This window comes from Hippocampus guttulatus, chromosome 14 (assembly GCF_054856545.1).
Source record: "Hippocampus guttulatus isolate MCC_2025c chromosome 14, RoL_Hgut_1.0, whole genome shotgun sequence".
NCBI lineage: Eukaryota > Metazoa > Chordata > Actinopteri > Syngnathiformes > Syngnathidae > Hippocampus > Hippocampus guttulatus.
The window spans coordinates 12266073-12290174 of NC_141274.1; the positions used below are offsets into that span (position 1 = coordinate 12266073).

The following is a 24102-nucleotide window of genomic DNA, read 5'->3' on the forward strand; positions in this document are numbered from 1 at the left end:
AATAAAATAAGATGAAAGCAAGAGTGCCTTTAAAAAATAAATAAATACAATTATGGCGAACTTAAACTATATTTTATGTTCATGACAGTAACTATAATTATTAAATTTCATCTTTGTCAATTAATTTCATACATGAGGTTTCAAGGTTCATTTTAAAAATATTTTAGTATTGGTATACGGATGATGGAAGGTCAAACAGTCGTTTGGGAACTGCACTTTAGTTTATTACGCTATATGTAGTAATTGGTTTTTTTTACAATTGCTGCTTTATTACACCATATTTATTGTGACTTTTTAATGTTGCAATTGACAAACACGATCTACATATATATTTTTCAAAAAACTAAAACTATTACTAAATCAAATAAAAACGAATCTGGAACAAAGCATTAAAATTAAAAAAAAGAAAACAAATTAAATGCAAAAATTATGAACATAAAAAAATAACTTAAATGTAAAATCCCAAACTATTGTGCACCGCGGATTAGTCATTCCTGCACAGTGAGGCACAAGGATGAGGAAATTGAAATTTTTTGTCTAACTGTCTCTCGGACACCATGACAGGGTCGCAAACCAACACCACAAAATGACTGAAAAAAATACATAAATGATGGACAGTCACGACCCTAATCATCGATCCCCCAAAAATAAAACCAAATTGTTTGCTGTCCACGAAACAATTCATCCGAGCCAACCTGCGACGTAACCATTCGTCTCACACAAACCGAGTTAGACGTCAGAACCATAAAGTGATTAAAACCCATCAAAAAGCAACTGGCGCCGCTATTCGTTTGGCCGCGCCGATCGATACTAAATGCTTTTCGCCAGTATCAGCGGACCACTTAGAATTTAGATTAACAATAAGCATTGATGAGTTCAGATACCCACTTACAGCACTCACTTAAGTCAATAGGATTGCCTTGCACTGTTGGGGAAGCGAATGGCTGAGATCTTCAAGCCCGGATGCTAACCCGTGTTCTAAAAGTGGATGATGAGGAAATATTGCAGGGTAAAAATAAGACATGATAAAAAACGGTTTGGCTGCCGCGATAATAAGACATTGGCCTTTGTGTTGAAGCTTTCAGCTCGTTTGCTTCTCCCCCCCCCCCAAGTAAGGACACAATAGACAACATTTCCTGCAACGGTCAAGGGCCAATGAACATTCCACTTCCACCCGCCTTTGATCTGCCCTGCCAACACCCTTCCTTTTTAAATGGCTCACAAGAGAGGAGGTAGGGGAAAGATGGAGCGACAAAGTGGGAAGAGCGGCCGCAGAAGCTTTGTACCTCATTGTACTGCCTGAATACCACGGAAAGGCAAGATAGCGCCCAACAAAAGTAGAACAGGAAAAGGCTATTGGTGTTCTTTTCAACAGGCCCGCTTTGCTCTTGTTCTCTCTTCCCTCATATCTCCCCGCGACCTCTGACCAGGCGTTACCCTTGGGGTCACCCACGTGAGTCTTTCTTGCAGAGCCCCCCCCCCCCCACCAAAAAAAAAAAAAAAAAAAGTATCAGCAACGGGTCTCAAAGATGAACAGACAAGACCACCAATGTGCAAGCTGCAAAACGCTGACTCACTGTGATGGCATTTTGTTGTCGAATCATCTTATGATCTCAGTTGGGTCTAAGAAGGGCCGCCCAGTCAATAAAACGGCTCTACCGTTACACCTGCTGCGACGCACCAATGAGTGCAGTCTAAAAGCAGCTCGAAACACTTCCCGTCCAGATATTAAGCCCAATATTGGACATGCCTGCCTGCCTGCCTGCCTGCAATAAGGCCTTGCTTGATTTGGGTTTTAATGAAGCTCTGATAAATGGGGCCCAGACACGCACCGCGATAAGTCAAGACAGAGGCAGGAAGCTGACAGCGGCGACAAGCTGCACGCCTGCCGGTTCACAGCGAGGCCACGACATTCACCGCGCTTCTGATCGTAAACGAGACCGTCATGCTACAAATTCACAATTGGCTCATTTGTATGGCACCTCTTTACACACATTTGAGTGTAAAGAGGTGAATATTTGATCTGCGCATATACATGGGAATAAAAATCGGACAATACGGTAAAAACAGCACATAATGACTGTGGACGGTGCTGCATTACAAAACTCTGCGAAACCACAAGCCTGTTTCGCTTGCCAAAGGATAGAGTAACATCAAACCACATTATAGTTAATACACTTCCGGATTTATGACATCGTTCATTGGCGTTCCAATAAAAACGTCACAAGATTGCTGCTGGTGTTTTACAAGCACATCTTCCTTTTTTTTTTTTTTGCTGCGAGTAGCACTTTATAAATAAAATATGTAAATGTGGAGGAGATGGAGCGGAGCTTCTGAGAGCAAAGCAGATTATGTGTTGTTCGTTAGCAGAATGGAAAACATGCAAAGCTGCAGTGGCATTCAAATATAAAATAAGTAAAACGGGTGAACCTGGTTTATGAAACAAATCCCAAGGAGACAGTAACCTCCTCTTCTAAGGTTATTTAGGGCACTGGTTCTTCACTGTTGTCACCCTGGGGACGGCGTTTTCCTATTTTCGCCAAGCAGTGACCCACTTTTACCGAAGTGAAGAACAACAAAGAACATGAATGGTCAAAAATAAATAAATAAACAAACATAACAAAGCAACAAGCCACAAATTTTCACGCATCTCGGCACTGATCTCTTCTTTTTAAGACAAAAGAATGTTGTTCATAATGTTGGGCAGGGGACGCTCAGTTTTTGCTTACTCTTGCAAGTTGGCCATTTATCGTCTTTTCCACACTAAAAGGCGCACTGGATTATGGGGCGCAACTTCAATGAATGGCCTATTTTGTAATTTTTTTCATACATTGGGCATTATAAGACGCAATCTACAATGCATCCACTAGATGGAGCTACGCTCAAGGAAACACCAACAGAACAACTGGATGTCAGTAAACCGTAGCAGCGACACAGTTCACTTAACCAACAGCAAGTTGTAGCATTGACTCGTTAACATTAAACTCTCTTGCCGCTACTCTATTTCCGTGTTCAACTGCGTAACCGATCGCCTTAAGTTTGAACTCTGCATTGTCAGCATGTCTCGAGCAAGGAGCCGCCATTTTGGGGATGAAATTTTACCGTAATGACCGTACACAAGGCGCATCGGATTTTAAGGCGCGCTGTGAGCATTTAAGAAAATGGAAGGCTTTTAGGTGCACCTTTTAGTGCGGAAAATACGGAAATTTAATTTCCTCCAATCGACGTTAACACAGTGACAAAGTCACAGGAGCTATTTGTGTGCAACGCGCTTGATAAACATTCAGCACAGCATGAACTGGCGATGCCACGTGACGGCATATTCTGACGCCACTGCAAACTTGCAAACCCTTTCTGTCAGTTACGTCGAAGACGCGCCCCCTGTCATTTTTTTTTTCATGGGTCACTTCTGTCACGTAAACACACCACAAAAATGATCCTGTTGTTTGGTTGAAAATAATCGTCCTCATTATAGCGTTCGCGCCGGTTGCCTTCCGGTCCGGCAGAAACGACCTGACAATTAAGAATAATTTCCCCGCCACTTCTCTGACATCACGGCGCTCATCCGCTTCAGTGCCACCTTGACATCCACTTTGCTCGTCGCACATTAACAAGGTCGGGGGCACGCTTGCGCACAAATAGGTCTCGCGGGAGGGGGCACAGAATCAACCCCATTTTTTGTCACCAGAGCATTAGGCCAATATGACACCACAAAAAAAAAAGAAAAACAAAACAAAACAAAAATTCTCTGGAATGAGAATCAATGAGCAGACAGTGAACAGTTTGCAATGAGTTTTTGTCATTTGAAGCAATTAACTTTGGTTTGATGCAAAAATAAAGTCATTTGTGTACACGTGCTTCCATTAGATGACAAATACTAGTCGTCATCTCCCACGAGGCCCACTCTCAAAAAGATTTTGGAGCATTTCAAACAAAGGCTATTAACCCCCCCCCCCCCCCCCCCCCCCCCCCCCCACAAAAAAAAGACTAAATGGGCGGTGAAGTAATTTGTGATTCCGTCCGCCATTCAAGTAATCAGAAGTTTATGCAGTTGAAGTCAACTATTATTTATCTTATCATGAAAACGAACTCAGATTTAAACAATCCCAAAATCAAACAGAACTGAACTGCTTTCGGTCAATTCAGTGAGATACGAATTTTCCGCAACGGCTACATGCTGTTTTCTGTCAACTCTCCTTACGGATGACTTCAAAGCTGTCTTGAGGGCATCCGTTCTTCAGTTTTTCTCAACGGCTGTTGCGATTATTCTCTTAAAAATAAATAAAAATCGCAAAACCGCTGCGATATGAAGGCCATTTATCAAAACAAAGCCGCAGCAGAACTACGGAAGGAAATAGTTATGCATATATTTGTCATGGAGCAGCTGCTTGGTTTATAAATATAAAAAAGAGAAATGGAAATGATGTACGCGCATAGCGATCAGTTATGGGGGGAGGAGGGGGGGTAGAATTTAAGTCAAAAAAGATTTATGTCAACGTCCTTGTACTTTAAAGGGAATAGTGTAATCATTTTCTTGAGCTGTCAAAATCTTGGACGGACGCCTGAGAGAGAATTTCAAAAGTTTCAAAAAAAAAAAAAAAAGGTACGAGGATAGTGGCTAATCTGCTCATCAAAAAGGGGATTTAATTTAATACAAATGACTGCTCGTCTGAATTCACTCTTGCAAAATCCTGCCGAGCTTCCGGAAGACTCTCTCTTTCCCTGCCTTTTATCCCTGTTTCTCCTTTGCAATAATCTCCGTCTTCCAAACCAATAGGAATGGGCAGATTAGAGCCGGGGGGCAGGATGGGGGGGGGGGGGGGGGGGGGGGGGTGAACAGACCTCATGCAAAATTGCAGCTCTGACAATGTACGTCGACTCCGATTATTTATTATAATATCACGCATGTGGGCAGCGGATGTAGTCACCGCACGGCTTCCGTGTGCGGGGGCTGTCGGATGTGTGTGAGTGCTACGCTATATAACAGTATCATTTACCGTGACCGCTCCATCAGAGGTTCCTCTAATCCCATTTAAATTAACAATCTGTAGCCCACTCACACTCTCTCGTCACACACGCGCGCCGCTGCATTTTTTAAAACAACAGACAGCCCAAAAAGAAGAAAAAACAAACACGATTTCAGAATACAAATCTGTTTGAGGCAAGCTAAATCTTTGAATTCCTTTCACCCAAACATGTCGATTATCAGGTCCTGCCTTCAGTGGCTGCGCGTGCGCGCACACACACACACACACACACACACACACACACACACACACACACACACACACACACACACACAATCAGATGCTTCTTGCTGAGCTTTTGTGCGACCCCAAAGGCAAAGCAAGTCTTTTGCGACAAAGGCTCGATTATCCAATCCGTCCAGTCCATTCAAGGGTCGCGTCACACCACAGAAGGCTGAAGATTCTCTTGCAAGACTTTGAACTTTGAGCAAAACGTGACCTTCATGGATTGGTTTGCAGTCCGAGATGAACAGAGTCCGAATGTTACGACCCTTCCACCTGATGGCGAAAGAGGAAAGGCCTAAACATCAGTGTGGGAGTTGGGGAGGAGCAAAAAGTGGTGCGCATGACCATGGCCTGGGGTTTCTAACGCCAGTGCGGGTGGGGGACAAGCGAGTACTTTTAAACTGTAACTGACGACAATGTCTGCTCATCGTCAATCTTTCATTGCGTTTGTTTTGTTGGGACGCAAGTGTGTGCGTTTGATTGATTCCTTTTTGATGCGCCCCCCCGTAACAATACATCTTGCGTAACGGTCGAGTGGCGGCGAGGCCTCCCTCTTCATTGTCGGTTGGTGTAAATCAGTTGATTTGGCTTTCTGCCACGGCCGCGTCCGAAGAGGACCTGACGAGCAGCATCTCACGTCACTCACACCGCACTTCATGGATCTTCCGGGCTTCCCGAAGCAAACAAACACACCCACCGGCCCGCCTTTTCAAGACAGACTCGCCCCCGACCGCTGCAAGTGTCTGCTGCGCATCCCTCCTCTGGATTTGCCGCAATACATTGTCACCTCTCATCATTTGGCCTCTCAAATAGGCCCGTCAATGTATTTCCACGTGGCTCAAAAGCCCAGATGGCTCGAGTCAGCGGGAGTGAGAGGAGAGACCCTCCTCCCCCTGGATGAAGACTGGAAGAGACTCAGACGACACAGGATACGCGGGGTTCACATTCCCATTGTGGGACGAGAACAAAGTCATACTGCTGCATTGATTGATGTGCGGCTCAAATAAATACAGCAAACATTGGAGGAAAATAAGGGAAAGAGCAAGATGGGGAATGCCTTTTTCAAAAGGCATACCGGCGACATATCACTCGGTTTGGAGAAATGACAAAAGGCACACTTCCATTTCTCTCCAGGACTGGAAACATGCCGCCATAGCTGCCTATGATGTATGATGTATTTCCCCAAGTGACCATGACGGTGAGGCAACATGACAAGCACATTCAAAGCGTCTCCGTACCGGCCTCTGTTGGAAGTGACGAATGTGCTGTCGCACCGGCACCAGTCTGGTCACTTGAATGCTACTTGTTCCCTTTCTCTTCCTCTGATTACAGGCTTCCCCTCGCTTCATCTGCAATATTTGAGGGCAAGCCGACAGAGACACACGTAACACGTACGCCCAGGGATTACAGTATTTTCCGCACTAAAAGGCGCACCTAAACGCCTTCCATTTTCTAAAAAGCTCACAGCGCACCTTAAAATCCGATGCTCCTTGTGTATGGTCATTACGGTAATATTTCAACCCCAAAATGGCTCCTTGCTCGAGACATGCTGACAACGCAGAGTTCAAAGTTAAGGCGATCGATTACACAGTTGAACACGGAAATAGAGCAGCGGCAAGAGAGTTTAACGTTAACGAGTCAATGTTACAACTTGCTGTTGGTTAAGTGAACTGTGTCGCTGCTTTATTAAATATGTTTTACTGACATCTGATCGTTCTGTTGGAGTTTCCTTGGGCGTAGCTCCATCTAGTGGATGCATTGTAGATTGCGTCCTATAATGCGGTGCACCCAATGTATGAAGAAAATTACAAAACAGGCCATTTATTAAAGGTTTGGGGTTAGGGTTAATCCAGTGCGTCTTTTAGTGTGGAAACTAGGGTATTCAATTCATTTTTTCTTTAGAGGACAACCACAGGCTTGGGAAGCAGCTGAGGTCAAAAGAAGATTGAACAATTTGATCAAACATGACAACCCGTGCGGGTGCTTTCAATCCAGTCTCCCCGTTAAGCAACGATGGCGACGTAGCATCACTGCAAATGTAAAAAGGAAGGATATGATAGGACTGAACGACGTCAAAAATGAAAAGAACGAGTGCAACTCCATATAAACCCGCCTCAATCACGCCGCTGTTTGTGCGCTCATCAGCGTTGTTTGTGAATGCAGGGATAACAAACAGACTTGTGTCGCTTGAATATACATGAGATGGAAATTGTAAAACAAACAAACACAAAAAAATCCCCCCCCCAAAAAAAAAAAAAAAACTTACACTTGACTGGCACTGAGACGTGTGTCGTCTCTTCAGTCAGAATAATCGTCCGAATGAATCTTTGATGTATTACTGTGAATGCTTGCCCCTCAAGAATTCTGGGGACTCCGTAGAACATCTGTGATCAGCATCAGTCACATGGATGTGCTTGAATTAGCATGAAAAATCCCACTTACGAACGAAAGACCACCCGAAAGATACGAAGGAAGGCCCCAAAAGATTGCAATGTAACCAAATGCTTTCGTTATGCTTCTATTTTTTTTGGGGGGGGGGCGTATTTACTTACGCGGCTGGTCTTATGGGGGAAGTGTGCTTTGAGAAACGGCGTGAGGTGAGTGGAATATTAGAGGGAGCGGATGCGGAAGCAATGGAGCTCGAACTAAATGGACGAGGGAGAAAAAAAAATGAGGCAAGGCAGACAGGAGAACTCATTAACTTCTCTTTAATAAAGCCTTAGCCACTAGGGGACCCTTTCTTTCATCTAGACAGTCACGCACACGCACACGCACACACATATTGTATATTATAAAGTACATGGAATATTATTACACTAAAGTGAGCAGCTCTATGATGTAAATCTTTACTCCACCTCGTTAATGCAATTTATCCAAAGCTGCCATTCATTCCAACAACCACTCATTCGGAATTAATTATAATGAATGTATGTGCATGTTGAATGCCAACAACTTTCGGTGCCGAGCAAGTCAAGACCATACAAACAAGATGCTACACACACAATACGGTAAATCTGTCAATAAAACACTGAGTGGGTGTCAGATTTCACTCCTTTCTTTCTCTGATAATGGAAAAAATATAAATGCATGAACATCACCAGTCAATCTGGTGGCCGGACGTTTTGCAAATCAAAATCTCTGGCCAATGCTTAAGACAGGCGCTATCTTGTTTCAACAGCCGGAAACAAGCAAATACACTTTCCAAGCCTACTCCTTTTTGGCTTGTATCGGAAGCTGGCTGTGCTGTACAAGTGCCCTTAGGATTATTTCACTGATGTAATCAATGACATCACAGATCTATGGGGAAATGGCATGTATAACATGACAATGCATCACAGATTTGGCCAAAAATAAAAAAAAATGCAAACTATCAGACCGGCGTAAAGTCTCTGCAGGAGCACATGCATGTTAGCTGCAAGAGGGTCAGGATGTCACACTCCCATTTTTCTCGCACTTGAGAACGCTTTTACTGTTGTTGTTCTCTCGAAAGGTGTGCGCGACTTCATTTCCCGCACGATAATACACAACATCCATCAAGCAGATTTTCCATTTCATCATTACCATGCGCACAATCGCTCATTCACTGATGATACAATTTGAGTTATTGCAACCGAAATACATTAACATTTGAGACGCATTAGCATACCTAAAGGAAAACCGGCTTAACATTGATTACAAGTCACTGTGTGCATTTCGATGCTGCTCAGCCTCATTGTCACATTCTGACACACACACACACACACACACACACACACCTTTTTACGGTGAAGCGGTCCAACCCCCTGCAGTGAAGCAGGTGCCGTGATATGCGCTTCCCTCCCACGACGCACGCTGACAGACATGCGTGTGAGCAGATACAAACACAAGCGCATGCACGTAAGTGCATGTCTTCAAAAGCAGAGCTGTGAAGCAGAGGTGACAGGTCTCTCTGGTTGCGAGCCATCTTCAGCAAATGTACCGCTAATTGCCATTCCCCCACAGACAGAGCGCAGCATGGAGTCAACACGGGAGCCCAGATGGAACCCAATATGTCGTCACGGAGCGTATGAGTGGATTATGGGGAAGAAGTAGGGCTGAAGGATTTGTGGGGGGGGGGGGGGGGGGGGGGATATTGGGATTTTAAATCCTATTTTAAGAGTTGATCCTGTTTTTTGTTGTTGTTTTTTTAATAGCGCAAAATGAATTATGACCAAGATTAGACGTGTCTTTATTTTATACTGCTTGGCCGTATTAGCGGCACGGCTGATCCTTACCCAACTGACTTCGAGTGAGAGGTGACGTGCATTCAGAACTGGTCACCAGCCAACTGCAGGGCACATATCATTCTCACACACACACACACACACACATTCAAAACAACTATGTGTTTTTTAAAAATAATTGAAACGAGTGTTCACAGTTTGAATACTTTTCAAGCATGTGGGCGAGGGCATTTTTTTTTTACATTTTTAAATTAAAATCGAAGAAAAATAACATCTTTTAAAAAAAGAGTGATTTCAAAAGAGATAAACTACATTTTGCATTTATAGAACAGTCAACCTAATTTTAAAGTATTTGTTAATTAATATTTAAAAAGGTTTTTCAGGGTTAGTTTAACTTTAAATCAGGATTATTCCGTGTCACATACATACATATAAACTAAAACAAATGCTAAAACTAATAAGAAAACTAAAAAAAGGCATTTCGGGAAAAAATAAAAGATATTGTAAACTAACGAACCGACTCTCACTCACTGGATTAAACAATATTAATTTCCATGAAAAATCCAAAACGATTATAACCCTGAGTATTTTTTTTTCAGTTCACTCTACCATGGCAAGTTGCTGAACTACTGTAAATCCACAGGACGAAAAAAGATCTGAATTGTGTCCTTGTCTGTCTCATCTCAGAAATGCGATTGATCTCCTTGTTTGAGTGGCAGACCAGGCGTCACACATTTGGCATGTCATGGAAGGTGATACATATGCAGAAAAGTGGGTCAGAGTACCCAGGCCACACATCGATGCACAAATCTGCCACAAACATTGCATGTTAACAGTCCATAAATCCCCTCCTCCGACTTCCAAAATGTTCCACTCTGGAGTTGAAAGCTATTTCCTCTGCCTGTCATCGGGAGCATTCTACTGTATTTTCATGGAATGGGAGGGAGGGATTAGTATAACAGTATTTCCAGGTATGTTTATGGAGGCAAACGACAGGATATTCAGATCAAGTTTCAGTTTTTCTTCCGCTGAGTCAAGCCAGTTTGGACATGGCAGCGCACACACACATACACACCAGCAATTCCTCCACTGACCCAAAACAAGCGAGTCAGGCACATTCCCGCTCAAAGCAATTTCCTCAATCTTCTCACAACAGACGGGATTCCGTGACACGTACCTCGCTTTTATCTCCTGCGCGGGTATCAGCAAACAAAGTGATACAAAAGCATATCCCCAACTCCTAAAACCTGCGAAAGCAAAGTATTTCTCGAATTTCCTTTGAGAAAGTTCTATTAAATTAGCGACCCTGCCTGGAAGGGAAAAAAAATCTTTAAACTGCAGCAATCACCTTCAATTGGACTGCCGGTGATCCATTCCGTGATTATTAGCAATTATGTGTCAATTAGCAATGTGCTGATGTCACCACCTTATGCAAGGCAATGCAATTAGAAGGCGTTAGAGCACAAACGGTGGTCCATACTAATGACCAAATTTGCCATCCAGCGCATAATACGGAGTGTGTTGGGACCAGGAAATAATCGTTAGCAGGCTTGCATTGATGACTGGTGAGAACTTTGACACAGGCAACTCAGGATTTTTTTTGGGGGGGGGGGGCACAATGGCCTATTCAGTTCATCAAAATATAATTTTGAACAACTGATCGCATGGCATCTGGATAGAAGGTGAACCACTCCACATCCAGTGCACACCCAAAAGCTTCTTTTGACTCTTTTCGAAGATAGGTTGGCGAAAGAAACCAGCTGACACGTGTATCTGAGTCGAAACTAAATAAAATTGGGTACATTCAACATGTCATTTTTTTTTCAGTGTACTTCGCATGGTATATCCCAAATTACTGTTCAGCTGCCCGCAGGAACATTCAGTCTAATAAAATTAAAATTAAAATATATTGGGGGACAATTATACTTTGAGCCATAAAAGTTGGTTCAAATTCAGTAGCATTTATATGTAAGATGTTTTTGGATACCATGGGAATGTTCCATCGGCATCATCATCATCATTTGCTCAGTCTATTAACTGGTCCCCCAAACCCGAGGCGCTGCCACGTAAATGATGAAAATTTTTGTTCGCATTCATAAAAGCCAAATCATCCAGCAGACGCGCAACCGCCTTTGAAGCAAACAGAAGACCCTCATGGCAACCGTCATTCCCTCCCGCTGCTGTGATCTGTGGTATGATCACATGTCCCGCACATGCCGCAATCACTCTTTAAATCAAAAAAAGATTGAAGGAAGGATATTTTCTCTGCACATTGACCAGACTTCACACTTGGATTACTTTAAGCGGCAAATCGAATGCAAACACACCGTAGCAGAAGTCATCTTCGCAGCTACGCAGCATTTTCGAGAAAGGCGTCTTCTTCCGGAACGATTGATGTGAGGTATCTGAAAAGCCTTTTAGCGCAATTTGAGTTTACCCCGGAGTCAGCTCACACAAACCGTTGTACGAATGACCTTGTAAGGAATGGGATTCATCCTATTGGCGAAGAGTGGCCTCTCACCTCTTCTTTGGAAAATTCACTCATGAAGAAGCTTATCAAACGTGAAAATGGATGGAACGGATTATGTACTTCAGCTGTGTATGGGGTGTGAATGCTTTTTTTTTTTATCCTTTTCAAACACATCTTAGATTTGGTTGAGTCCCCATTGTCTCTTTCTCGCAAACAGAATATTTGCATATTCATTGCGTCACATACTTCTCTACTAAACTAGCGATGGGATTTAGCTGCATCCATCCACGCTGTAGCAAAGTTTCTTTGGGTGGCCATATTGTACTCACCACAAGACAAGAGTTGTTTTGTTTTGTTTTGTTTTTTTTGTGACCCTTGTAAAATAATTTCAGATGGTATGTTGTGTGGATCCACATAATACACTGAACGGGAGAAACACGAAAGCATGTCGCGTGATGTTAGCAAGTGAAGCATTTAATTGCATTTCCTACATTCGAACACACAACTGTCGATTTTTTTAATCCTTTTTAAACAGCTGAGATGTGGTTGAGTCTCCTTCTTTCACTTTCTCACAAACAGAATATTTTGATGTTCATTACGTCACATACTTCACGACTAAGATAGCGATGGGATTTAGCTGCATCCATCCACACTATTGCAAAATATCTTCGGGGTGGCATTATTGTACTCACAACCAGACAAGAGGGGTTTTTTTTTGTGGGGTTTTTTGTTTGTTTTTTGTGACCCTTGTAAAATAATTTCAGCTGATATATTGTATGGATCCACATAATACACTGAACAGGAGAAACATGAAAGCATGTCGCGTGATGCTATCTAGTGAAGCAAATAATTGCATTTCCTCCATGAGAGGGTATACGTTGGTGAGCCCGGAGGAAATCATCAACAATCCCGTGCACGTTGTTCAAATCCATGGCTGTGCTTAAGTGCGCTATAATACGGCCGAGTGCAGCAGTGACATTTTGATATGTCTCGTGATTTGACGACTCCCAAACTCCCACACAACGGGGCCCGACTGCATGCAGACGTTGCTGTCAATCTGATGGCTGGCTATCTAATAGAGTGTGAAGCTCACATCAAAAAGCGCAAAGCTTTAAATATGAGGAGGCAGGAGATGGCGACGACGTAGAAAAAAAGCCACGGGGAGTAAGGGGGGAACCCTTTTGGATAGAATTTTATACTGCTCAATGGACCTCTAAAAACCTCGCGTGTGATTTGATAGATCGTGTCAGATGTGCTGGTAATTACTGCGTTTAGTAGATTACGAGGCAGAGTCGAAGCTTTTATTATGGTCTGGCAGAAGGCGAATTACATTCTCAGGACTCATTAGTCACACCTACACAATCGAATGAGATAACTCAGTCGTGGTCAAGAGGCAATGGAAAGTCAAAATGAAACCATTTTTGAGAAGATTACATTTATATTTATTTGTGAGGTCATTATTGGTTTGGCAGACTACTTGCTGGTTCACAAAGTATGACCCAAGATTTTTGAGAATGAACAGATGGTGCCGTTTTAATTGGGGCCGGATCTTCAGTAGGTCAATTGCTTCGACGAGCTCATGTTCCCCATCTTGTACGAATAAGAATGTCCCCCCCCCTTTTTTTTTGTACAGTATATGTCTGCAAACTACATAAAAATGCATTGCTGTGGGGTGCACCAACTGAAAACTATTGAAAACAGCCCAAAGTTTGTGGTATCCCCCCCCCCCCAATCTTGATGTCCATATGTCAAAGGGCTCAACGGTGCGTCAATGAATTCACTCATCATTTGTTTGTTCAGTCGAGGAGGTCACGAGTCAAGTTGTGGCTGTTGGATAGGGAGTCAAGTTGATGAATAAACTATCCTGATCTTTCAAGCTTGAAATAATGGAGAGTGGCAACAATGCTTCCAAATAATGCTTTGGAAAACCTCATCTAACCGAGAGAACTGCTTGCATACCGAGCCCGTTGCAGTAAACACACCTGATTTAAGGCAGCCATCTTGCTTTTAACCCTTTACCCCATCAAGGAGAGCACACCTCTAAATGCAGTAGCCGTATCTGGCCAGTGAGGGGCACACTAAACAAAAACGACCATACTAAGGTCAAGACTTCAACAACAGACCGAAACTACAACTTGTACATTTATTTATCTCATTTATTTTTTAAAAAAGTGGTTATTCTTCATTCCACAGACAAAATAAAAGTATTTGCGTGAAAATAGTCGATCCAACACGCCTGATCTGAATAACACTACATGAAAAGATAAGAAAGAAAAAAAAGTTGAAACGGAGTTTGAGGTTAAAAATAGCTGCTGGCTACTCATTGCTGACCTTTGTGACTGAATTAGCAGTGCTATCGTAGCAAATTATTTGTTCACTCAGTTGAGAAAATGTAATCCTCTGTTGTGATATGAAAGGAAGCTAATTTTTCAGCATACTGTACGTCTTAAAAATCCCAGGAGCACGTTCAGCGAGACTTACAATATATTTCTGAAAAAATAAAAACAGCAGTTGCATCGTCAAGTGACGGCAGTTTTCACACTAAAGCAAATGTGGCTCTCAACGTGATTCGCTGCTGATGAGATGAGTAAAAATAAATAAATAATAATAATAATAATAATACTGCAAATCACATTCCCTGCAGCTATCCAAGGCGATGACCTCCCAGATGCATGCGGGCTGATGCACTCTCCGTTGCGGGCTGTGTTCAAAGCTTAGCGGCCAGAGTCAGCGGGCTCTCCTCATTAGCAGGGGGGAGATTGTAAGCAGATACGAGTCTGTCCTCCTTCTCTCGCTTTGTCCCCCCTCAAAGGCATCCTAATCCTTGTCCTCTTTCTTGCCTTGAACATAATGAAGGGCATATCGTAGAGGACGACACAGCAAGGAAGACCGACTTAAAAGAATGCAAGGTTTAACCTGGGTCGATATGTGAAGTTTTAGAAACAAGATTGTGACCTTGAGTTATGCTGCAAGTTTGCAAATGGGCCCCCCAAAACGACTGTCCTCAAGAATATGGATGCCGTCGCTAACAATTAAAACACAAAACCTACTACTGCTTCGCTAGTTCCAGAGCGGCTGGGAAAGCCGGGAAAATGGGTGACACGGATGCATATGTGGCTGGCATCTACTCCAATTCCGTAGTCATACATCCTCGAAGTCGGTTTCACACCGAGGCAGATACGATGACATCATCATCAAGTTGATCGAGTGCAATTATATACTAGCAAGCCCACGAACAGTCAATTGGATTAAAAAAAATCTCCCCCAGCAACAACAAAATCAATTAAAACGTTTATTAAAATTATTGACACTGTCAACAGCATCATCCTCATACTGTAAATCACAGGTGTGAAACACAAGGCCCGAGGACCAGATGTGGCCCGCCGCATCATTTTAAGTGGCCCGCGAAAGCAAGTCAAATATAACAACTTCCATGATGTTTTCTAAAATCTGGACCAAATTTTCACATGTAATAAATCGGTGACATATTGCAACCATTTTCTTGTTACCAAACCCCTCCATACAGTTACTAAAACAAGAATTGAACAAAACATTTTTATTGACTTCTTGATATAGTTTCAGTCATCACGGCCCTCCAAGGGAAACGGTCCTTGTAATGTGGCCCGCGACAAAAATGAGTTTGACACCCCTGCTGTAAATGAACATCAGATTTTTAAATAAATAAATAAAAGATCAACAATATTTTGCTACTTATCGGGAAAAAGTTTATCTGGACAGATCTGTCGCACTTTCTAGGTGTCAGCCTAGCAACCGTTAATAAATCAAGATGCTGGCACCCATTTCCCTATCACACTCCACTTAAAATCAATAGTTAATCACCTCCAAAACAGAGCATCCTCTTATCCGGCTCGAGAAGTGGACAGCAGGCCTGGCAGTTATCGGTGACGCTGTTATGAAGGTTAAAATAAATGAATTACAAAAAAAAAAAAAAGGCCTCGCACCGAAGCCAACTACTTAGTTGGCCCTTGAGTTTTCCTCTCACAAGCTAGCATTCCATTTTGCAGCGAGTGGACACTACACGATACGCCCCCCACGCATTCGCACACATATGAGGACAATTTCCCTATGCTCGGCCCACTTTTGCTACGATCCCTCGCAGTTACCAAGAGATTATATTTATGTTGAGGAGAGGGCCAGGTGAATGGTGAAATAGGTCCACATGTCCCGAAGCTGGGATGGGGGGGGGGGGGGGGGGGGGACTACGCAGGCACTTACTCATTAATAATGACACAAGCCTCAGGCTGCAGGTCCTTCGGTCTGTCTCTGCTCATTTCCTCTGTACAAAATCGCAGCAATCTGTGTGTGTGTGTGTGTGTGTCTGTGAAGAGTCGCAGCTGCAAGTGTGTGCTTATGTAGCCCAATTACATCGGCAGGGGCTCGTCTCCCTTTTGAGGTCCAACAAGTATAAATCAGTATTGGATATAAACAAGGCAAGGGGGGGTGAGGGTATGCGTCAAAGAAATGAATATGAGGCCACGTCGCAAGTGTGTGGGTCTAAGACTGCAGGAGAGACGCGGCTGATTTAATCAGAAGTGCGACGGCTTGCACCTATGACCATCATTTCAGCCCTATTGTGATTGTGTCGTTTAATTTTTTTGCGCTCTAGGAGATGGTCGCGTGATTTCAAATGCACACTGCTTTATTCTCCATCACTCGGCTTTCTTCATGTTACTTTCTACGTGCTGACCTGGAAGTCTAACATCGTTCCTTGGAGGTTACGTCGTCGCCATAGGAACGGAACATCGTCGAAAACCAAAGACCTCCAACATGTTGTCTTCTTTTCAAATTTTGTGGCCCCGCCCTCTGGTTTGTCGGCCTACCCTATGTCATCCAACATTTTATCCCTTAAACTCGAGCATTGCAGTTTACAAGCGATTCTGACCCTGACACAAATCCTCCGGAAGCTCCTTGCTTCACAACTCCTATTTTTCTTTTCCATCAGCTGGTCACCGGAACTGACAACTGACAACTTCCCTTCCAACCTCGTGTACTGCAGTCTTAATTGCAACATCATATCATCAGTTTAACAAGTAAAATATATATATATATATAGTTGGCAGGATGGTTAAGGTTAGGTTAGGTAAAACCCAAAACCTCCCAGGGAGGTACCAGCCCAGAAGGATGTCTTGTGTGTGGCTCCAGAATGAGCAAAATGGAGTTGGTAAAAAAAAAAGTCAATAGATAGAAGATTATACAGTTCCAGGAAGGGCGGCCAAATAAAATTTAGTATTATATACGATATTGATCACAAGCGGCTTACAGAGATTGGGCCGCATCCATGGCTCTTAGCATCAGCCGCACTTCACGAACAATTAGAAAAGAAAACTGATAAGGCCTTATCCTCTCGACTCTCTGCACAACGTGTGGCTTTCCTTGCTGTCTGGGGGGGGCAGGGGGGGGGGGGGGGGGAACGGTCGCCTAACTGGCATTCGTCTGAGAAGACGGGTCGGTGCGTCAAATCAATTGTTCGCGCCGCCGTTTGCCAGCAAGTGCATCTCTGAGAGGTTCTCTCTCCAGGTTGGGTACGCATCAAATAGAATTGACAGGCGTGTCCTTGGGGGGGGGGGGGGGGGGTTCGTGCTTGGGTTGTGCTCCCGTGGGTTTACCGGGAAACAGATGACTCGCACAGTTTGAGGCTATACCCCCCCCCCCCAACACTCTGCCGCTCGCTCCTGTGCGGCAATATGTCTCGGCGGTTGGTGATGCAGCGAGTCTTACTCATTCCGGGGATTGGATTGATCAGGATTTAGACCCTATACACACTCTAAGCCAGCTGCCACGATAAGGTCGGAGCAACATGAGGGAAGGCAACTAAAACCTGATGGCATCGCTGCGGCCAATCTCGAGAGGTAGGAACGTGTGGAGGACACCGGAAAAGCAACAGGAACAAAGTCCGCCACAAAGAGCGGATCGTATCAATTGTAGTCTGGAACTGGATTGCCGCAGGACACAAAAACATGGCAAAGTTGCGGTTCATTTGCCGGGCGGGGTACAGTTTGAAATGGTAAAACCCTTCATACCTGACCTATCTTTGTATCCCGCAGAAATGATGATTCTCTGTCGACCATTCGAAGGACTGCATGGTATCCATCTTTAAATCCTGAAAAACTTTTGAGTGTGGTTCAATTATTACGTACTGACAGACAGTGACAAATGGAAGTGAACCCAACTGTAAAGCATTTCAGTACAATACTGCAGATCCATTATTATTCTGCGCCATTTATAATTATTTGTGCACAAAGTTGAGTTGACTATTCAACATCCGGTTACCAAATCAAGGCATACGGTACTGTATTTGTCAATATTTTAAGACACTGACCCATGTTTGATTTTTAAAAAATAAACAAATAAAAGCCTGTTGAAAAGAACCAAACCGTATTTCTTGGATCATAAATCACTTGAGTAAGTACAGCGCGCCGATACCGCTGTCATGCTTTCCACAGTCCCTTGAAATGAGCACGGAAACAATACACAGATTGTTACAAAACAGAAAGAAATAAAAATTTCACCCACACGTATGCACAAACACACGCACACCCAACTAGCATCCGCCATCTGGCCTTCCGAGGGGCTCGGATATCTCTGGGGTAAAGTGAGCTGCTAGGGGTCCCGTGTGTGCGTGTGCGCGTGCATATGCATGCAGCGTTTTGAAGTGTTGCACAAACCACCAGGGTGAGTGAGGAGTTACAGTTCACGTCAATGCTGCAGATTTTTTTTTTAAAGTGAAAAATGATACTGTGATGAAACCAATCTGCACTCACGCCATTAGCGCAGGCTCCCAGCACCCGCATATGAGGGCAGTACTTTTTACACAAAGGCCATCACATTTAGAATGCCGCAGGTACACAAGAAAGCAAGCAGGGGGGTCGGCGCCGGGCTTTGCCAAGGCCCGCAAGGCCGCCTGAGCGCAGCGGAACACTGGCGGTCTTTTCACTTTGAGCAAAATAAGGTTCCATTACGGAACGAGGCCACGTCGGCTGCCCCTGCTCACCGTAATGGCAGGCAAATAACTGTACGTGAGGCACGCAGCGGTACAAAACGGGAGGAAAATGGAATTCTGCATGAGGTGGTCACAGCAGTGACGCCTGCGGGGAAAATAAAATGTGTGTCTTTTGAGCGATACCACCTGAAGCGGAAAGAACAGTTCAGTGAGATGCTGAACTTCAATTTAGTCTGGTAACGAAGGACTCATCCCGGTGCTCTCATGGATACAGCTCAACGGGTCAGATTTTTTTTTGTTGTTTTTTTTACACAGGTAGTGAATTCATACATAAAGCAGGATTTAGAGAATGAAGGATTCGATGGTTCGTCCACCAATTCAAACCAATCCAGCTTCAATATATTAACGACATTCAGGACATCTGGGCAACTATTTTCCACATCCCAATAATTCCCACATTCCTGAAAATCCACACCACTCATGTGAAAAGTCTCAAATGTTCACAATGAAATCCTCAAATTGAAAGCGAATTGTAGACATTTAGCTTTTCCTTCCACATTTCTTGCCTGATTACAACGTCAGGGTCATTCATTGACGAGTGGATTTGGATTTGAATGAAATTTGCCGCACTTGTTGATAATGACAGAACAACACAAAATCTAATATTTTAGGTCAATCGGAGCAGGGATTTCGGGAGCTACGACCCTCCGAATTTTGAAATTGTCGGCAACAGGGGCGTGGCCGCCTTCCTTTGAACACTTATATCTTAAGAACTATTCGGTCAAACTTAACAAAACAGGTATTGTTGGAAAAGGGGATTCAACAGGGATTCCAAATCTGCTCACTTGACCTTTTGATGAATTGACCTGGTGGATCACCTGACCATAACTACATTTGTCATGATATGTATCTCACACACAAAAGTATGTTGCCGTCTAGAGAGAGCCAACTTGGAATCAGTTATGGTAAGTTAAGCCACACCGACGCAGACCTCCGTAAAAGGCACTTCCGTTCGTAACACATCATTCCGAGGGACCGGTTGCGGCTCATTACTAAACGTTCTGCTATCCAAGTAAATCTGCATCTTAGCTTCGCCACTGATGTCGGATAAGAGAGATCCCGTAATTATATAAACAGTCTTGCTCAATTTCTGCTTGTTTGTCAAACACGCATACAGCCTTTCTGAAACTCCCATGACCCCCGCCCTCTTCCCGCCAGCCCCTCGCTTGTCTCACTTTCCATACCCAGTCTACCGCTGTACCAAATCCCTGGTCCCTCCCCCAAGCCTTTGGTTCCAGGTCGTTAAATGGGCAGGTTTATTTAAGCCTAATTGGTTTAAGGGCAAACAGAAACAAGCAATGGAGAATTACGACCGTGTCAGGCGAGAACCACACCACGTGGGGGTTGGGGAGTGGGGGGGGGGGGGGTGAGGAAATTGGGGGTGACTGAGTGGGAGAGGGAAAGGCACCAATGAGACGAATAAGGAGGATACGCCACTGCAGTTTTTTTGTTCTTCCCACTTTTGTATGAATGCCACCCAATAGGGATTGAATAGGGTTAATTAAAATTCTCAAAGTGAAATTTAGAAATGTGTGCAGAGTAGTCAGTTTAAGGCCCAATAGATTAGTGCGAGTGATCATATAACTTTTCAATGCTACGCCCACACGCAGATGCAGGCACACATTAAAAAAGAAAAAGATGAAAAGAGCAACAGATTGGAGTTCAGATCAGATTTGAACCTGCCTGTGGAACAAGCTCGTTTCAATTAGCGACCCAAACAAGGAAATAGCTTTCATCCTTGTTACCGGGGTAACCCCGGGAGCCCCGTCCCTCCGCATCCGTTTCCCAACCTCACCATCTTTTCAAATAGACAACACGCAACCCCTTTTTGCACAGCCTGCACTAATCTGAATAGCATAACTGACCCGTCGCTTCCTCAACTGCATGCAAAGTTGGCGAGCGCAGACACAGAAGCCGCAGTGGAAAGAATTAGACTGTTGGGATCAGGTCATTATTCGTCTTGCTGCATGATAAATTCTTATTTTGACTTCAAAATGAAAGGGAAAGTGCGCGATAAAATTGAGAGGAGATACTGTGGATGTCTGACCACGGCAGAGTGTCCCAATGGGTCCCGGAGCGGAAATGAAAAACACATTGAAGAGAGGACACATTAGCTTCTTATGGCAACACTATGGCTTCTTGCGCAGATAAGAGTGCGTGTGGGTGTGTGAGAGTGAGAGAAATAAAAGAGGGTGGCCGAGATGTAAAGACAGACTGCATTGTCGATTGTTATGATAGTGAGCGGTGATGGGGAACGTACGGCCCGTGGGCTTTTAATGGGCTTGTGATAGCATTTGAAACGGCCTAACAGAGCACACTTAAACAAAACTTCAGAGGATCACAACCCCATACATCAAGATCGATTTCAAATCTTTTTATTGGAGAGATGCACACCCGTGAATATATGCCATCCATCTTCAATGTTGCATCCTATTCCAGCTGACATTGAGCGAGCGTCAGGGTGCACCCCAGATCGGTCACAGCCAATCATAGGGCACATATTGACAAACTTTCCACACTAACATTCACACCTATGAACAATTTAGGATGGTCTATGAACCTAACATGAATTGGTGAGATCATGCAAACGATACACAGGATTCAAACTCCTAACTACAGAATTGTGGGGAAGGTGTGCTATCCACTTGAACACGGTAGTTTTCTATTAATAGTGCATAGTTTTAGTATTTATCATATGGTCAAATGAAATGAAAAGGCCCCCCTACCTATTTGTTAGGGTAGGTAACTGTTTGGGGGGGGGGGGGGGCGGGGGGGGGGGGGTTCCCCAAATATTGGAGTACGAGCGAGACATCTCTTTGAAACCTTTTCAGCAATGATAAATTATGATGCAGTCAGGATTTCAGAAAAATACCAGCAATTCTAACATTCTTACGGAAAAGGTGGCCATCCCTATGAAAGCAGGTGATTTCACAGGTGACAAAGTACACTACAGAGTGGCAAGACGCAGGTGTTTAAGGGCACTCATGAGCAACAGAAATGCATTGAAAGAACATTTCAAGCATACACTAAAACGAAGCTGCTGTGATCCACGTGGATAACATACAAGCATCTCCTGCGTCAAAGTGCAGCAGCACTTTGCAAACACAAACATTCCCAAAGTGTCAAATAGAAGTGTCCCCACGGACACCACTAGTATAAACATCTGTTGTTTGTGTTTGTTTGCTTACCTTCCATCGCTGAACAAGTGATGAGCATCACGCCAAAGAGCGCAAACAAATCCACGCTCATGGCAAAATGTTGACTCTCCGCAGCTTGTCCACCCAAATTGCAAACACTCCTGTGGGGTGCGCCTTCAAGGGATCCTTTGTTTATCAACAGCGGGTACTCCAGCAGATAGCCACAGTGTCGTGAGTCACATTTCAAGGCGTAGTAATCAAAGTGTGTCACAAGCACGCTGTGGACAAGTGTTTCAGGTGGAGCAGGCAGCCGGCTGCGAGTGAGGGGAAAGTGGGGTGAGGGACACGCCGGGGAAGCGAACGGAGACCCCACATTGCCTACTCAAAGCGCTGCTCTGCGCTCTGTAAACCAATCAACAGCGGCGACCTGAACTCGCTGCCCAATCAAAAGTATGGCTCCGCCCACCCGGTGCTGTCAAAACACCAAACTTCTTTGACCCGCTCGAAGCCGTTTCCGTTGACCTGAAAGGAAGTAGCACCCTCAGGTGGATATTTTTTGCTACTACATCCACTAATCACCACTCCTGAGTACCGTATATCTCCTTATTTATTTATTTATTTTTTTCTTCAAGATGGCGCCCGAGTAGGCAGCCTTCGGCAAGTGCTCTTCAAGAGCCTTGCTTTTTTGTTCTTTTTTGGTGTTTTTGTCTTTTGTTTTGTCACATGTTTGTTGTTTCATCGTGTGGACCTGATATGGACTGTTTTCAGCGTTTTTTGGCCACGACATTCGTCAAAGGAGAAGTATCTGTGCTTGGTGGTTGCGCCTTCTCGGCAGCACGCCTGTACCAGCACAGATTTTGATTGGGAGGAATGTTGGCGCCATTGAGCTGGACAGACCTGGGGCGCTTGTGGTTTTTGCGCCTGTAATGGGCAGCATTTTTCACAACCCCGTTTTGTTCAGTGGATATGTCGGCGCTGTGGGACAGTCGGCATTGGTGCGGCTGGATGGATGGCTGCTGAAGTTGAGGAGAGAGGAGCGTTGGCGCAGAGCGCCGATGCGTATTTGGAACCGAGAGTCACCGCTTGGAATTGAAATGGATTTCCATGGGACAGGAGAAGTGAACCGATCTCTTTTTTCGTCAATGGATGCTACAGCTTCTTGTTGACTTTGAAACTTAGCTTGTAGCCGACGTGTGCACATTTTGAGCATGACGTCTCTGATCCACTGTTAAAGGACACTTTGATTCTGTCCTCTTTCATCTCAAACTGCTTCAAACAACAAAGCGTGTGACGGAAAAGTGGTTAGGACTGCACGACTGTCCGAGTTTTATGTTATGTGTTGTGTTTATTATTTTACTTGATGTTAACTGTTTTGTTAAGCGCTTTGTTACAGCTGCCGCTGTTGTGAAAGCGCTATATAAATCAGCATGTATTGTATTGTATTGTATTTATAAATGGTTCTAAAACTTTTTTTCCCCCAATTAGTAGCACTTCAACACATTACAATAGATAGCACGATTATTACAATCTTTAAAATACCGTAAAATTGCACGACAAAGTTTCAAATAGCACAAACAAAAATAGAGGGAATGAAACTACTGCTTCTGTATGCAAAGTGAAGTGAAGGGAGCAATCAATAGAAAAGATTTGGTTATTATTATTATGTTTGATACAGTGCTGATACATCGGTGGCTGTTGTATCGGGAGGAACCCCACACAGTCACAGGAAGAACATGTAAACCCTACATATGAGTCAATATTGGAACCCAGAGCTCTTGACTGTGTGAATAATTGTTGTCATTAATTCTGAATGTGTGATGATGGAGTGAAGGAATGAAGTACATGGCAGATAGTGTGTAGTATTTTATTTTCATTCCACAATGACTGTATAATGCGTTCACCCCCCATTTCCACCTTGTTTTACAGATTTCCAATTATGAAGTCGCCCACTTACTCTTGCATAAATTTCCCATGTTCCCAGAATGCCCCTTAATAGCTTTGGTAAATTAAACCGCTCCTC

At 43.9% G+C, this 24102-nt stretch overlaps 1 protein-coding gene across 3 annotated transcripts in view; it reads right to left on the reverse strand.

Annotated features, from left to right (window-relative positions):
• ephb1 (EPH receptor B1) overlaps positions 1 to 22461 on the reverse strand; it is a 132551-nt gene extending 110090 nt beyond the window's left edge. For 2 of the 3 annotated variants that reach the window (XM_086128719.1, XM_086128718.1), the window contains exon 1: positions 22134 to 22461. In XM_086128719.1, the coding sequence (XP_085984845.1) occupies positions 22134 to 22194 (61 nt within the window). In that variant the 5' untranslated portion in view covers positions 22195 to 22461. Of the gene's footprint in view, positions 1 to 9007; positions 9270 to 22133 lie in introns of those variants that run through there. The other variant, XM_086128720.1, reaches the window with a different exon arrangement.
• Positions 22462 to 24102: the final 1641 nt, after the last annotated feature.